This window comes from Salvia splendens, chromosome 3 (assembly GCF_004379255.2).
Source record: "Salvia splendens isolate huo1 chromosome 3, SspV2, whole genome shotgun sequence".
NCBI lineage: Eukaryota > Viridiplantae > Streptophyta > Magnoliopsida > Lamiales > Lamiaceae > Salvia > Salvia splendens.
The window spans coordinates 31,441,266-31,457,873 of record NC_056034.1 but is presented as its reverse complement, the minus strand read 5'-3'; the positions used below and the strand labels follow the sequence as shown (position 1 = coordinate 31,457,873).

The 16,608-nt window shown below is 39.1% G+C and overlaps 1 protein-coding gene across 1 annotated transcript; it reads left to right on the top strand.

The window, feature by feature from the left end:
• The first annotated feature begins 2,632 nt into the window (after window positions 1–2,632).
• Window positions 2,633–3,978, top strand: LOC121796862. Its single transcript, XM_042195636.1, has 3 exons — window positions 2,633–3,400; window positions 3,491–3,667; window positions 3,826–3,978. The coding sequence occupies exons 1-3, from the start codon at window positions 2,633–2,635 to the stop codon at window positions 3,976–3,978; spliced, it is 1,098 nt and encodes a 365-aa protein (XP_042051570.1).
• Window positions 3,979–16,608: the final 12,630 nt, after the last annotated feature.

Here is a 16,608-nt window from a genome sequence, read left to right as displayed (position 1 = left end):
GAAATTGTTTAACTTTGTGAAGAAAATTAAAGGGAGAATGTGAGTGGAATGTGGAACCCACTTAAAGTATTAGTTTTATATTGAATTGTGAGTGTAAAAAGTTGGTGGAAGGTGGGATCTGCATATTAAAAGTGGAATAAAGTAAATGGTTATATAGATCGTGAACAAACTAGAATGGCAAAAGGGTTCTTTAAATCGTGGACAGAAGTACTATTAGGGCATCAGCAGTGGGGCGCCCTAAGACGCGCCACGTCATCAGTTTTATCCTCCTACCTCCCCACCTGTAGTGGGGCGCCCTAAGGCGCGCCCTATGGCGCGCCACATCATCATTTTATTGTTTTGTTTAATTAATTTAAATGTTTTCAAATAACAAGTAACGAGTAAATAAAAAACGTCTAAATAACAAAATAAGGGTTTCGTCGTCGGTATAGTTCGCAAGGCGGGGGCGTACTCATCGCAATTTCCGGGAGGTGGCAACTTCTGCGCCCGCTCCCAGTTCCGCTTCTTTTTGGCTGGGGCGGAAGCGGTCGCGGCGAGTTCGGGATCGGCCGCTGCGGCGTCACGGCGGGAGGGAGCGCTTGGTCGGTTTGGAGACGGCTCCATGTCAGACAACCCGTATGATTCCGTACTGAAATCAGGATCGTACTGGGTGTCGGCGTCGAACGAACGATATTCGCCGGGTTCTATACCCGGCCAACGCGCCTCTCCGCTAAACATAGGACTATTGGGACTTGAATCCATTTCGTAGTAATTATGTAAATGTAATAAGTTTCGAAAGTGATATCGTGAAATGAAATTACAAATGAACTCTATTTATAAAAAAACGAAACCGCGTGCCATCATCCGCGTCGATCGTCCGCGTAGCCCACAGTGGGCCGGACGATGGCGCGGACGATGGCCTATCGTCCGCGTAGGCCGCAATGGGCGGACGATGGCGCGGACGATGGGCATCGTCCGCGCTATACTCCGCGCCCTTAGTATAGGGCGCGACGATCGTCCGCGGCCTATGTCACGCACCCGCAATGGGGCGGACGATGGCGGGCGCGGACGATGCGCGCCATCGGGCGTGCCATCGTCCGCGCCATTGCGGATGGCCTTATATGAACGTATCAAAATGGCGAAATGACTCCACTACTGCGGAACAGATGGAGTATAATATATTTACAGTAAATATCTTATATACTAGTATTATGAAATCACAATTTAATATCTTTCACATTGTTACGCTAGCATTGTGTTCGTGTAAGATTGTCTTATACTATGTGTCCCACTTTGATTCGACACGAGTTTTATGAAATTGTACAGAAAAATGAATTAAAAAATTTAGTGATATATAGATTATACTTTTATATTAATTTTATAATTTAATGTGAGGGAGAAATGAACTTATACATGTGGGTCCATTACCATAAATAATAATAATAAAATAAAATGAGACAATTAATAAGGGAGTTAACTAAAATTAAAAATTGGAACACGTAGTGAAGGATGATGGAGTACAAATTTTAATATGTTTAATAAGTTCTAGTATTTCCCGGCATTGGTTGTACAACCAAGAAATCAAGACCATACATTTTTAAGATCTTCACAGCTTGACAGAAAAAAAATGGACCAAGTTTTCAATTTTTTATTAGCACTTCGTAGTATGCAAAGTTGGCTTAAATGGACATCAAATCGGGCATCACTAAAATCATTAATTAATACTAACATCGTTTAAGCGCCTTTAAATTAATTGGATAATGTGGTTTGGATCATAACAGTAAACTTCTTTTTGTATTCTATACATCAAAACATATTTTTTATTATCAATTAGTTGATTTTACTATACAAATTTCACAATTTATTACTCCATAATATTGCTACACTTAGATTTACATAGTAAAACGTCCTAGACCCTTCACGCTTAAGTTTAATGCATATTCACATTTTAATACTACTGGAATGGAAAACTCGTTATGTGTATTTTACTTGTGTTTTATGTGTTATTGGTTAGTTCATTGGGTGGCCTACCAAATACCAATAGAACTAGGAGTTATCGTATTTATGTTATAACCTAATATTATACTCCCTCCGTCCCACATTTGGAGTGACAATTAGTTATGATACAGGTTTTAAAAAATTGGTGGAGTGTGTAATTAATGAAGTGAGAAGGTAGAGTGTGTAATAAATGAAGTGAGTAGGTGGAAAGTGAGATGGGTTGACTTTTTTTAGTTTAAAATTGTTTCTTTTTTTACTTTATTTAATTTTGGTTGTTTAAATAAGTTAGTCTTATTGTTTTTAATTTTACACTTTGGTAACTCTATTTCCTTTACATAAAATTAAGCTAGGACAAAATTAAAATTGAAACTAAAATTTGAACACTTTGCTATCCCCTAATTTCCGGCCATCACATCAACACAAATTTAAAGAGGGAACTCATTCCATTTTCATTTACTCAACCTCCAAATTAATGAGGGAAAAATGCATTACAATCCCATGGAGGGAAAAATCCAAAATCAAAATAAAGGTAATCTACATCTATAAATACATTCACTCCACATTTACTCCAACAATTGCCAATTCCACCTACCTACACACCAACCAAAAGATATTTATATGTAAATTCCCCTCAGAGCATTTTCATCATAGGGGAATGGAAATGGATCAAGATATGGAGCAACAGATGGAGCAAGAGCATGTTCAGGATGCAGAACCAGAGCAAGGGCCGAGACAAGGCCTGAGTTTGAGCAGCCAAATGAAGAACCATATTGTACAGTTCCTACAACAGCAATGCCAAGCTGGAGCACTGCCACATGGTTCATTTCAAGAGGCAGCCAATAGATTCAAAGTGCACAGAAGTACAGTGAGCCGCTTATGGGGGATAGCCAAGCAGCAAATTTCAGATGGGGAACCTGTTATCATGAGGGGTAGAGCATCAGGATATACTAAGAAATCAGGTAAAGTACATTTTGATGATGAAAAATTCAAACAATTGTCTTTTCTTGAGAGGTCTTGCTATAGAAAGCTTGCATATAAAATGGGAGTTAGCAAGACCACAGTTGGTAGATGGGCAAAGAGTCACCTGATAAGGCCACATACAAATGCCATAAAACCAGCACTTACTGAAGCAAACATGACAAAAGCTTCAGACAGATACTACCTGTTGCCGAATGAGGATGAGCCTTACAGGGCTTGCAAGTCAAAAAGATTCATCACAAAGGTGATGTTCAAGTGTGCTGTAAGTAGGCCACAGTTTGGCACAAATGGTCAGACCATCTTTGATGGTAAAATAGGAATATTCTCATTCACAGAACAAGTTCCAGCCAAAAGGAAGTCCAAGAATAGGCCAAGAGGGACATTAGAGACTAAACCTATACCATCAGTTAACACGGAAGCAATGAGAGAATGTCTCTTGAATCAGGTATGGATATTTTTATCCCCCCACCTTCCTATCAGACATTGATAATGTCATCATTTAGCATATTTTCATTGATTCATTCATAATGCACAGATTATTCCAGCAATCAAGGCAAAGTGGCCAGCCAATGCAAGCAAGGATATATATATCCAAGAAGATAATGCCAAACCTCACCTAAGATCTTTTGACTCACAATTTGATGAGCTTGCAAGTTCAGATGGATTTAAGTTCCATCTAATTAGCCAACCAGTCAACTCCCCAGACACCAATGTATTGGACCTAGGCTTTTTTAGGGCCATTCAATCACTACAAGATGATAAAGTAGCAACCAACATAGATTAATTACTGCGTAATGTCTGGAGTTCTTTTGAGGAACTCACACCACAAACTCTGAACAATGTTTTTTTAACATTGCAAAGCTGCCTCAGCAAGATCCTAGAAGTGCATGGGGGCAACAACTACAAAATACCCCACTTGAACAAGGAAAGGCTGAGAAGGACAGTGGGGCTTCCTACATCCCTAGAAGTTGGGGAGAATCTGGTCAAAGAGAGCTTGGAGTATCTACTACTACCTCAGAATGATGTGGGTGCCTCATATGACATAGGGCATCTAATGAATGTTTTACAACTCTAAATAGGCCACTTGGATCTTAGGGTTTACAGTATAAGCATCAAAGTAGTTTGGTGTTTAGGATGTAAACTTGTTTTTTTGGTTATAGCCTACATTTTGGGTTAGGATTAATAGGTTTATTTCTGTGGTATGGTAACTAGGTCTGCTTGTAAATCTATAGCCTACATCCAAGTGTAATTTTGCAAGTCAGAGCCTCCAAACCATCAAAGGGGTGGGTTCACAAAAACACAACCAATACAGAGGCATCATAGCTGAGCATGCATAACTCTCAGAAAAAAAATCATCACAGAGGAGCAACATTGCAATTCAGACCCAACAAACCAATCAAAGGCTGCAATTTTGCAAATCAAAGCCTCCAAACCATCAAAGGGGTGGCTAGGTTCACAAAAACACAACCAATACAGAGCACTCACAAAAACTTCATCACAGAGAAGCAACATTGCAGGTCAGAGCCAACAAACCAACCATATACAGCAAAATAGCAAATCACAGCTTCCAAACCATCAAATGGGTGCCCATGTTCACAAAAAACCAACCAATACAGAATGATGTTACTAAGCATGTAGAACTCTCAGAAAATACATCATCACAGAGGTACAAATTTGCAAATCAAAGCCTCCAAACCATCAAAGGGGTGGCTAGGTTCACAAAAACACAACCAATACAGAGCACTCACAAAAACTTCATCACAGAGAAGCAACATTGCAGGTCAGAGCCAACAAACCAACCATATACAGCAAAATAGCAAATCACAGCCTCCAAACCATCAAATGGGTGCACATGTTCACAAAAAACCAACCAATACAGAATGGTGTTACTAAGCATGTAGAACTCTCAGAAAATACATCATCACAGAGGTACAAATTTGCAAATCAAAGCCTGTAACATCCCAAATTTTTGTGACTCTTCTTATATGTTATTCGAATTTTGGATTCTTGGAATTATGAAACTTTCGTTTCTATGTGATTAAGTGTTTTGCGTGAAATAAATTTTCGTGGTTAATGTGGAATGATGAGCTTGATGTTTTATATTTTCCAATGTGGGGAAATAATTAATAGGATCATGCATTTATTTTTTTCGAGCCAATTCATTGGAATTTTCGGCCCTTCCTAATTATTGAAATAGTATTTCATTTCTTGGATTTAATTAATTGTCTTAGGATACTTATCCAAATTAAATCCAAACCAAATGACCCTAAATGGTACTACATGGAATTCGAACTCCATTTTTATTTTCCTTGGGAGTTTTCGAAAATCTCCTATAGGAGAAAGAATTATTTTCATTTGATTTAATTGGTGCTTTATTGACTCTCTTCCTTTGAATTTAATCCAATTAAATCACGTTATAATTTATTTCTTCACCTAAAATAAATAGAGAGTTGGGACATTCCTTGGTTAGCAATTTTCGGCCCCTCCACTAAACTTTGGAGGATATTTTATTTGTTTCCTAATTTGTGGAATCCCTTTTCATTCAAATAAATTCCTATGTCTAATTAATTGGTGATGTGAATATTTTTCTCCTACTTTTCTTCCATATCACACGCCCCCTATGCAATATTTTCCTTGTGGGAATTTAATTAATTGTTGCCTATTTTATGGGAGCCTTTTTCCTATAAATAAATTGCCTAATTTAAATCCTATTCTTTTAATTGGGGATTTAAATAATTTTCTTGTGCAATTCCTTATGGAAATTTTCGGCCCCCCCACCATTATTTTCATACTTGGAGATTTAATTTATTTTGTTCCCTTGTTTATGAAATATTCACTTTTATTTCCTAAGTTGTGAATATATTCTCTCCAAGTAAATACCAAATAAATTCCTTGCTATTCCTACATGGAATTTTTGAAAATTTCCTCCCCTTCCCACATGCTTATTTTATTCTCTTAATTGTGGGATTTATTTAATTATATTTTTCCCCACAATTAATTAATTAATTGATTTTAAACCTAACCCTAATCCTATAAAAACACCTAAACTAAACCCTAGCCCCCATTCTCCCTCAATTTTCGTGCCTCCCTCCTCCCTCTCCACATTCTCTCCAAAAAACTTCTTCCACCATTGTTTCTTGCATCCATTGAAGTTATTTTCAAGAATCTCCGACGAATCACCTCGTTTCTTGGTTCTACCGATTCGTTTTGTCAAAGAAGGTATATTGGCTTCACTTTTCCTCATTCTTTTCATTTGAACCATGTTCTTGAATCCTACATGCATGTAGTGGGTGTAGGAATCGTAGATCGCAAGTTTAATCGGTGGGGAAAGTGAGTTTGCTTGAAAACCTTGATAAATATGCGTTTCAATTGAATTGTGTGAAGTTTGATTGGAATCTTTGGTGAATGATGTAAGTTATGTGCAAACATGATTAAGAGAGTCTTATCAAGCATGATTGTGTTTTATAAGCATGAGAATTGGTGTTTGGATGATTGAGAAGGAAACCCTAATTTAGAAATTGTGTATCTGTTATCTGTGATGTTCGACCAGTAGCTTCTGATGAGTAATTGACCTATCAAACGGCCGAATTTTGATATGAAAATTTTACTGAGTAAACTTCAAGGTGTTATCTGTGTCTCGTGTGAATTTCAGCCCTTTTTATCGAAAACTGAATTTTTAATAATTTTTTGAAGTTGACTGCGCAAATCTGCCAGAAACCTGTGTTCTCGCCAAGAATGTTTCGTTTACTTTTTGACTGACCAAATGACCTTCGATTGATGTGATTCTTGACCTATATGAAAATTTGAAGTGTCTTCTAAGCCTTGTAAAATTTTCAGCCTTTTTAAGCATTGGATGAATTTATGGTAAAGTTTTCAAATGAACTGCGCAGTGCTGTTAGAAATTTTATGTTCCGACCAGAGAGTTTAATTATTGATTTGACTAACTAAACGACATGATTTCAGTGTGAAAATTTGTCAGGATGAACTTGAATGTGTATTCTGTGTTGTGACCAAAATTTAGCTTCATATGAGGTCGGGTGAATTTTTAGTGATTTTTATAAAACGGTCGCGCAGTTCTGCCAGTTTTCTGCTTTGATAAAAGGACACTTATTTTCAAGTTTAAAAGTATTATATGATGCATGTATGTCCAAGGAACGTGTTTAATGATGTGATCACGTGAGATACGTTGAAATATATTATGATGTGTTTTTCCATCTTTGTGACGAACGTTGTTGGGTAATTTTGAGAGAACGGTGAAAGAAACGATAGGACATGCATGGTAATATGTTTTTGTGGAAGGCTGACTTGTGTTGTCGTTGACAAGGGTGATTGTGTATTCGTGAACTCGAGGAACGAGAGTTGCCATAAGTTGGATTGTGAATTTGCTAAGCGATCGAGGTGGGCTTTCTTTTCAAACCTCTTTATTTTTCCGAAAATATGATGTGGTGTTATAAGGGTGGTTTAAAGTGTTATGTCATGCCGTGATTGTTTTGATGTTGAGATTTTTGCCTGATGCCTAGTTCGTTTGAGCTTGCTCCGTTAGGCTATAGGGCTATGTTGAGATTGTGCTTGATGCCTAGTTTGTGAGTTCGCTCCATTAGGCTATAGGGCTATGATAAACGAATTCGGGTCTGAGTAGGGCCGCAAACCCTATCAGGCTGTGTACACAGAGGGGATCGTGAGCCGTCCTTGCTAGTCGGCCGGTCTCGTGGGCGAATAGTGTGGCCACACTTTTGTCGCACTATGGTAAGAGGATGTGATTGATTGATTGATGTGGAAAATGAGGAGATAAATTGTCTGGCCAGACTTGGATTTTTGTGTTCTCGTGATATTTCTTACTATATAAAACTCGAGATCACTGGTATGGATGACATAACTTATTAAAATGTTTTCGGCATGAGCCCATTGAGTACATCAAGTACTCAGCCCTGCATATTATTTTCTTATGTGCAGGTTGAGCAGGATGTTGCGGAGGATGTTGAGCTAGCCTTAGGATGCGTCGTGTTGCGTGATCCTTGACTCTCCCTTTGAACCTTATTTCCGCTGCTAGGTTTTGAATCATGTTTCAATACTTAAATCTTTTCATACTATGTTGAGCATGTTTTGGTCACGTTAGGTTTTAAACGTCTATTTACATTATTGTCTGGAAATGATGTCTTTCACGTGAGTTAGACTATATGTTTTTCTTAGAAGTTGATTGGGTCTCAAATAACTATTTTTCTCCGTTGTTTCTTTTAAAAATGTTTATCATATGTTGTTTTATTTAATAGCAAAGTTATAATTTTAAGTTTCTTTAAAACAAAAAGAAAATTTTTCTTCATCCTTTAAGTTAATTAAGTTTTCATTAGAAATCTACCATTTACATGTTGTATCACGATCGCCGCGTTTGTAGCAACCCTAGTATAGGCGGTCATGACAAAGCCTCCAAACCATCAAAGGGGTGGCTAAGTTCACAAAAACCAACCAATCCAGTCAATACACTGATAATCAGATGTTATTCATCACAAAAACTTCATCATATGACAACAAACAAGATCAATTCAACTGAAACAGCCTCCAAACCAAGCAAAGGGGTGGCTCAGAATTGAGAAAATACCCACAGTTTAGATGAGATCTTTCATGCCAGGAAACAAGATCAGCAGCATAGCTTTCTCATTCTCGGTGTACTCCACCTTTGATGAGGAAGCTGGTTGAGGTCCAGATTCGTCACAGGGGAGGGATGGTTCAGACCCGTCAAAGCCCTCAGCCGGCGGGTGGCGTTCAGACCCGTCAAAGCCCTCAGACGGTGGCTGGGTTTCAGATCCATCGAAGAAGCAAGCCGGTGGGGGAAGCTCAGATTCATGGACGACCTCAGACCCATCAACGCCCGCAAACCATCTCCAATGTCCAGATCGGTGGTAACAATCGACCACACGGTCGATTTCCCACCGTGCAATCACTTCCGGTGGTGTATCAGGGACGATTAGGGTTTCGGGAGGTGCATCGAAAGATGGCACCGATTCACACTCCGACAGTGGATCCCAACCTTTCGCCATGAGAAACGAATAGAGAGAGACGAGAATGGTGGAGTGATAATAGTAGGAGCTGATTAGGGTTCCAACAATTTAGATCGGCGATTAGAGTAGGAGCCGATTAGGGTTCCTACAATTGGGAATGGGGGAGACGGGAAATGGTGGAGAGAGAGAGAGATGAAAGTCAAATGAGGGGGGTTGGGGGTGGGGTGGGAGTGGGTTATGTTTTTGTTTTTTTTTTGGGTTTATTTTTGTGTTTATAATGGCATTTGAGTGTAATTTTGTTGAATAATGGGGTAAAATTCTATGGCCAAAAATGGAAAATTCTAAATGTAACTCTAAAACTGGGACGGATTTTTTGGCAAAATGTCACTCTAAAACTGGGACGGAGGGAGTATTAAAGTAAAAGGGAGTGAAAAGAAAAAAAAATTCTAGCAAATAATGGTTGAATAAGCAGCACAATACCTTATAGTAAGAAAACAAATACTACACTTAGAGCATCCGCAATGGCGGACGTCCCGCGCGGACGTGGGCAGGAAAACAAATACTCCACTTAGAGCATCCGCAATAGCGCCCGTCCCGGCGGACGTCCGCCATTGTGCAAAGGTGGCGCGGATACGGACGTCCGCTGCGGACACCGAAGTTCTACGGCGTTCTCGGGATGTCCGTGGCGACGTCCCTGCGGACGTCCGCCATTGCGTTGACCCCACGGACGTCCTGATTATTTTATTATTTTTTTGAAAATTCTATAAATACGGCTCGATGAATTTCATTTCATTCGCCCCACTTGTATTAACGAGTATCTCTCTCTCTAAATACTTTTCTTTCGAAGATAAATGGAGCACCACGATAGTGATTCCCTGCCACGAGCGAGTCACAGGGACCGATCTTTCCCGTTGGCGGAAGTACCCCAATGTCCGGAATGGCGGGGATGATGCCCCAACCCCAAATGACGGCAGGGATGATGCCCGGGTACTACAACATGTACCCACCTTGGTATGGGATGATGCCTCAAATGCCCGGGATGAGTGCCGGAATGACCCCAATGCCAGGGATGATGCATGGAATGCCGGGGATGATGCCGCCCAGATGCCCGGGATGATGATGTCGGGGATGATGTAGGGCTCGCCTGTCGCTGCGGGGGGGGGGGGGGGGGGTATGCAGGGGGTCCACCAATCACCGGTGGACAATGTCTATCACCCCTATATGGATTTACTGTCGACGGACAACCCTCCGAGTACTCCTGTCGAGACTCAGTTCACTGGCATCGAGACGTTCTCGATGGAGGAGTTGGGGCTATCTCCGATCCGGGATTCTCCCACAGACTCACCAACGGCGACAGGGATGAGGGGGGACAGGGAGAGGGAGGGGCATGGGACGGGGCATGGTGAGGCGGGGGCCGCTGAGGGGGGGATCCAGCGGGAAAAGAGGACCGTCTGGAGCACAGAGGAGTGCATCGCGCTTGCGAAGGCGTGGATCAGTATAGTGGAGGATCCATATATCGGGGCTAACCAGCATATCGACAAGATGTGGTGGCGCATTAGCCAAAGCTGCCTCCAATTCAAACCGCCAGGGGGGAAGCCTCACAACGGAGAGCAATGCCGGAAACAGTGGGAGCGGCTGAAGAGGCAGCTCAGCCAATTCGCCAGCATTTACACAAACAACCTCCGCTCGGCAACTAGCGGCATGTCTGCCGAGGATGTGAATCATCTGTCTCACCATCAGTTCAAAGACGCTGCGGCGGGCTTCGGGGAATTCAAATATTGGAATGTGTATCTTGTGGTGCAGACTTCGGCGTGTGTTGAATATGGCTGGCCGAAGTGGATGAAGACCAGCGCCTCCGGGGAGTACAGTAGCAGTGCTGGTTCCCACGAACTCCCCCGCCGAGGCAGAGTTCCCGACACCTTCATCCTCGGCCCGCCGTCGTCGCCCGGTGGAGCAAAAGTCCGCGGCACAGATGGCGAGTGGAAGCGCCAGTGGGTCCGCCGAGGCCCAATCGGCAGCACCTACCCAAAATGATCCCGAGCTCCCCTCACTTGCCCGCATCGCGCAACATGAAACCCTGTTACGTGCAATGGTTGAATCGCGGACATCGACCGATCGCCATTACAAGTTGTCGCTGAAGGATATCATCAACAGTATGCGGCACGATTTGGGGTTGGGAGACATGGCGGAGAGTGGCGACGAGGGGACTATCGGCGGGGACGACGAGGCGGTGGGGAATCCGAGGAGTGAGACGGCGGTTTTTTTTAACTATGTAATTTTTTTTTAATAATTATGTATGTTTTTTTTGTACTATGTATGTTTTTTTTAAATAAAGTGGTTGCGATTTCTCCGTATTTATGTCGAAATTTTAATTCCGTAAATTGTTTAATTTGGTGAATTTGTGAATTTTTATTATTGTGGGAAGTCTGTCGGGATGTCCTTTGGAATGTCCGCCACTATGCAGTGGGATGTCCTTATGACGTGGCAGAAGGTGCTTTTGGGATGTCCGCGGGGATGTCCGCCGGGACATCCGCACCACTGTGGATGCCCTTATAGTGGGACGAAGGTAGCATATTCTTTGTTCATCAAAATAATCACCTTTCAAGAGTAGTACTCCCTCCGTCCGCGAATATGAGTCTCGTTTTTCCATTTTAGTATGTCCGCGAACAGGAGTCTCGGTTCACTTTTACCATAAATGGTAATAGGGTTTCACCTTCCACTAACACATTACACTCACATTTCATTTAAAACTAATATATACAAGTGGGACCCTATTTCACTAACTTTTTTCCACCCACTTTTTTAACATTTCTTAAAATCCGTGCCGCAAAAAAATGACACTCATAATGACGGACGGAGGGAGTATTAAACAATGGGCATATACCACATGCACATGTATCTTGTATTAGTGTATAGCACGTGTCAGTTGTTTGAAAAGTGATACTTAGCCTTCATATGGGCATATACCACATGCACATGTATCTTGTACTCCCTTCGTTCAAGACAAGTGACTCACATTTCTTTTTGGAACGTCACAAGATAAGTGAGCCATTTTCTTTTTTGGCATTCTCTCTCTTACTTTTTCTCTCTACTTTATTAACTCTCTTACTTTATTCACTTTTCCACTTTACTAACAAAATCTCATTTTCTTAAATCCCGTGCCGAAAAGTTTTGGCTCACTTATCTTGGGACGGAGGGAGTATTATTGTATAGCCGGTGTCAGTTGTTTGAAAAGTGATACATAGCCTTCATAATTTGGATTTAAAATTAAGAGGGAACATCTTTTTTGGTCCATGAACTTTGCCAAAGTATCATTTTAGGTCCGTGAACTTTAAAAATATCATTTGAGGTCCACCAACTATGAGTTTGTATCATTTGAAGTACTTTGTATAATTTTCAAGTTTTTTTGGACGAAAATATCCTCAATACCTTAAAGTGTATATATTTTTAATAAATTTATCATATACTCATATTTTTTTATAAATATCTTTACAATATATTTTTGACAAATTTTCTAAATATAATTTGACCTTAAATATTATCACTTAATTTTGTGACATGCAAGTAAAATTGCTTCTTCAATTTTTTATATATTTTTTTTAAATTGAATAAAGAACTTTTCTTTAATAATAAAAAACTGAATAAAGATCTTTTCTTGCATGTCACAAAATTAAATGATAATATTGAAGGTCAAATTATATTTAGAAAATTTGTCAAAAATATATTGTAAAGATATTTATAAAAAAATGAGTATATGATAAATTTATTAAAAATATACACCCTTTAAGGTATTGAGGGTATTTTCATCCAAAAAAACTTGGAAATAGTAAAAAGTACTTCAAATGATACTAACTCATAGTTGGTGGACCTTAAATGATATTTTCAAAGTTCACGGACCTAAAATGATACTTTGGTAAAGTTCGTGGACCAAAAAAGATGTTCCCTCTAAAATTAAACCATAAATCAGTCAAACTCCAATTTTCATTTGGCACATCATGCGGCCCCATTGTGGAAACAATCGGTCACAACTCAACAAGAATAAAGTTTGAACAAAAAAAAACATTATATTATATATAAAAATTGCATAATATAAAAATCCCATTATTACTTAGTATAATAAATAAACTTTATTTTTGTGTTCCTAAATTTCGTCGATCAAATCTTGTTAAAGTTGACCATAAGTTCGTTAATGTGGATGGAAGTCTGAATTTACGCATAATCTCGGAATTGAGGTGGAGCGCCTTGGGTTGAGCCGTTTTGTAGACAACTCCTATACTATATCTCACTTCTTCTTTGCTCCAGTTAGTTGTGTCTTCTCATTCACATTCGATCATCGTGTTATGCAGTATGATATAAGCATACATTTATTGCGTTCGCAACGGAAGACGGTGCAATACAAATAAATCAGAGAATACAAATGTAGTATTTATGTGATTGTTTGGGTTAATCAATTCGTATATAAACAATAAAATCATGCCAAGAAATCAATCAATTCACATAAAATAATGTAAATCATAGTACATGAATTCTATGGATTGAATAACTTGCATTTAGATTCTCAAAAAAATCGACATGGCTCGCGACTTCTCCACGTGTTCTTCGTACTCTACAGTGAATCTTCTGATTTGTGCCCTAACTCCAAGTATGATAAAATGGATTAAAGTGAGTGTAGTGTTTATCGTATAAAAGCAATTGTTCAGCTCGAATCATGCTTATATAGTGTATCCACTCTAACAATCTCTCACTTATACTTAAAACTAGGGTTGGGTAGGTACGGTTTACCCTATCGAGATTGCCATACTGTGTATTGTATTGAAAACTGCGGTATGACAAAGTATCATACCGATATCTTACCAAACCACAATCCGGTATACCGGAAATTAGGTATGGTTCATTTTTTATACCCGTTATTGCGATACACCGCACTTTATTGTATACCGAAGTACAGTACGGTATATGTAATACCATTAATGCATAAAAATCTATTTTATACACACAATATTTAAAAGTAGGATTTTTGGAGATTTTTTATTGTTAATTCTATTATTATAAATATATTAAATATAATGTAATATATATAGGGGTGTGTTAATGTCAAAACCAATCTTACATGTAAAACGTCAATAATGTACATTATCCACACTAGTAATGTACATTTTATATGTATATAATGTACTATTTTTAATAATGTACACAATTCATATATTTTACATTATATGGGATAGTACATTATGGTACGTAAAAATGTACATTAAACTATATAAAATCTACATGGTTTGATGTTTTGATAAAAGATATGGTTTTAATATGAATAATATATATATATATATATATATATATATATATATATATATATATATATATATATATATATATATATATTGTACTCAAATCCTTTTTCCATATTTTCTCCTATTTCCTTCTTGATCTCAGCCCCACGATTTTGTCATCCGACGGTTAGATTGATGCCACGTGTCATTTAATAATGCAGATTTTCAGTTAAATAATGCACACCGACTAATAATGCACCGTTATAGTGTAATAATGCAGATTTTCAGTTGAATAATGCACACCGACTAATAATGCACCATTATAGTGTAATAATGCAGATCATCTGGACCGTTGATGAATGAGATATAACGGTCCAGATTAAGAAGGAACTTAAATCTAAGGGGAGAAAAGGAGTTTAACACTACCCTATATATATATAATATTTTAACAAATACCAATTTTTCGGTATGTCCCAAGGATCCGTTATACTAAATCTAAGGTACATACTGCGGTATAGGAAAATTGATACTATTACCGTACCGAAAGATTTTGGTACGGTATCGTACCGTAACGAAAATTGTCGTATACCAAAAAATCAGTATTATCGGTAGGTTTTCGGTATGGTAAGTGCAGTATTTCGGTATTTTTCCCACCCCTACTTAAAACATGGTTTCAGGTATACACAACTGTCAAACTATTCCATATACACTAAAAGCATATCTTGTTCCATGATGCATCGAACTCTCAATCCATTCAGACACGTGATGTTTTAAAACTTCTTGCCCGTTAGGCTTTTTGTGAAATGATATGTCATAGTTGTTCGTTGATGCAATCTTGGTAACCCTAATGTCTCATATGAGCACTTATCCTTAATGAAATAATACATCATGTCTATGTGCTTACTGGCCTTTTAGGCTCGTGGTTTCCTACTCCCTCCGTTTCATTATAAGTCAGTCATAATCTTTTTTGGGTCGTTTCACTATAAGTGAGTTGTTTCCTTTTAGCAAGAAATAACACCTTTATTTTATTTTATTTTATTGTCTTTTCAATTATATTCTCTCTTCACTCTCTACTTTATTCTTCTCCACTTAACTCACCAAACATCATTTTCTTAAATCTTGTGTCCAAAATAGTGCCTCACTTATAGTGGGAGAGAGAGAATAATAATCTTAGCATACTCAAGAACCACGTTTCAAGCTCATGGTGAGGTGCACGATGCAGTACTACTTCTCACTCCTCCAATTTATACCTTCACCTTTTGATGTGAACACATAACCGGAGGTCAATATTCCCGATCAACATTCAGTGGTAAGATTGAATCGATTTACTACAGGACACAACATGAACACTAAGTAACTAGAGTATAATGTTTAATCTATTCAAGTACTATAGTATATATTTTACACCAGCCCTATTTCTCGGGGTGGGTTAAATAGATATCATGTTGTCATGCCAAACAACAAAGGAATCGTCTTGCTCGTTACACCTCTTAGCACGCGTGAGACTTCCAATTTTTGAAGCATATAGAATTCTTCTAAGTGGGATTTAGCTCACAAGCGTAATAAGAGTGTCCACAATAAGGCAGAACAGCCACAGCCACAGCCACAAAAAACTTGTCCGCCACGACATCACAACCACAAAAACTTGTCCGCCACGTCATCACAGCCACAAAATAAAATCACATTGTTTATCACATTATTAATTAATAAAATAAAAAATGGGAACGGCGGCCGCCGCAGCGGTTGGAGGCTCGCAATAAGCCGTCGCGGCGCCGCTCCATCCACAGCCGCCTCCGCCCCGACCTCGCCGCGAATGCAGCTCTTCCTCCCTCGCCGCAACCATCCCACTGTGGACACTCTAAGGCACATCCTTTGAGAAACGAGGTTAAGAAATTAAAGAAAATGTACATGAGGAGAGATCCAACTTAGGACCTTAAGACCCCCTTCAAAATGATGAATGACAACCGTAGACAATTTTCACCAAGGTAAATCATTCTATGACTCTACTACTCGTGGATACACAAGTCATTGATGCATATCTCTACTTGATAGATCTCCAAGAACTAAACAAGCAACCTAACAAGTTAGGAGTTGGATAAATTCTCCTCAGGACAAAAGCTCACAAATGAGTATACGATATCATTCATCAAAGTCTAAGCCTAGAAAAATAAGCAGCAATGCCTATTTATACCACGGAAGAGAAATAATGTAAAAGGTCCCAAAAATATGGGGTTTCCGGCGCATATGACTCGTCCAGATCACTTTGGTGAAAGTTCTACCCGTACGAGTAGAAGTTTATGCCCTTTAAGAGGTCAGAAACTTTGACCGTCTGGGTCGAGTTTGGTTGCCAAAGTCTGCCCATCCGAGTAGAAATTCTAAACTGCGCA